We start from the raw sequence: 1,378 nt of genomic DNA, 5'->3' as shown, positions 1-1,378 counted from the left end.
GGAGCAATAGGCTCTGTTTCTGGTTCTTCGCTGACTATGACAGTTACTTCAGGGCTTGTGTCATCTTGAACTGTTACAATATTTATAGTGCTGTCTTTTTTGCCCTTTTCTTTCTTTTTAAGTACTCGTTTGGTGGTAACTTGCTGGATTGGTTCTCCTTGTTGATCGACAATTTCTTCAACTTTAACCTCAGCTGGAGTTTCTTCTGTTATAATAATTGGTTCTTCGGGTGCCTCTAATTCGATTATTTTGATTGGCAATATTGCTTCGGTTTCTTCCTTATGTTCTTCCAGAACACGCACTTCGGCGAAAGGCTGTTCCTCTACACTCTCTTGAGGTTTCTTAGTTTTAGTCTTTTTCTTCGGTTCCCGTTTCTCGAATGCTTTAGGAGTTTCTTCTTCGATTGAAGTGTCAAAAGGCTCTTCGTTCTCTTTTTTAACCTTTGGAATAGTTTCGAATTCGATTTTTTCATATTTTTCTAATTCAGTTTTGGGTATTTCTTCCTCAATCAATTTCTGTATGTAGTCGTGTAAGTCGTCCTGCTTGACCTTCTTTACTTTCTTTTTCTGAACCTTAGGCTTACCGCTCTTCTCTGCTTCTTTATCTTCGGCTGGTGTTTCTATAATAGTAACTTCCGCTTCAGGCTGGTCGCCTGTTTGAACCTCTATTATTTCGATAACATCCTCGTTTGACCCTTGTTGACGTTTTAATTTGCGTTTTTTCACTACCTGTTTCTGGACTTCACCTTTGTCGTCAATAACTTCTTTCACTTCTGTCTTCGATTCGATTTCTTCTACATTTACTGGCTCAGCGACTGTTTCAGAAGGTACCTCTTCGGGTTTATCCTCCTCAAGAACCTTGCTCTTTTCCTTGACGAGTTTCTTTTTCTTTGGCTTTGCAAGCTCTTCGGTCACTGTGATCTCAAAGTTCTCAACGACGGAGGAAGGTTGTTCTGGGGTAATTTTGATTTCTTCAGACGGAGCTTCCTCACTCACATCTTTGGGCTCTGTTTCTTCAATTGATACGGTTTCAGAAGGTATTTCCTCTGACTTATCTTCCTCAGTGACCTTAATCTTTTGCTTCGTCGGTTTCTTCTTCTTTGGTTTTACTTGATCTTCAGTTACCGTGATTTCGAATTCATCAACCTCAGTGGTAGGTTGTTCTTCGGCAACCTTTATTTCTTCCGACGGTGCCTCCTCCAGCTCTTCTTGTGGCTTCGTTTCTTCAATTGAGACTATTGCGGAAGGTATTTCCTCTTGTTTATCTTCCGCAGTGACCTTAATCTTTTGTTTCGTCGGTTTCTTCTTCTTTGGTTTTACATGATCTTCAGCTACCGTGATTTCGAATTCCTCAACCTCAGTGGTAGGTTGCTCTTCGG

General features: G+C 40.6%; 1 protein-coding gene across 1 annotated transcript; it reads right to left on the bottom strand.

Annotated features, from left to right (window-relative positions):
* Positions 1-47: 47 nt before the first annotated feature.
* On the bottom strand, positions 48-1,373 carry LOC118732771 (titin-like; the record flags this gene model as incomplete). Its single annotated transcript, XM_036461884.1, has 1 exon — positions 48-1,373. A coding segment is annotated over one exon (1,326 nt), but the record flags the coding sequence as incomplete, so codon positions are not given.
* Positions 1,374-1,378: the final 5 nt, after the last annotated feature.

Source organism: Rhagoletis pomonella, unplaced genomic scaffold, assembly GCF_013731165.1.
Source record: "Rhagoletis pomonella isolate Grant_MI unplaced genomic scaffold, Rhpom_1.0 Rhpom_scaffold_27486, whole genome shotgun sequence".
In the NCBI taxonomy this organism is placed as follows: domain Eukaryota; kingdom Metazoa; phylum Arthropoda; class Insecta; order Diptera; family Tephritidae; genus Rhagoletis; species Rhagoletis pomonella.
Note: the sequence above shows the minus strand (reverse complement) of the source record. Positions and strands in the feature narration are given on the sequence as shown.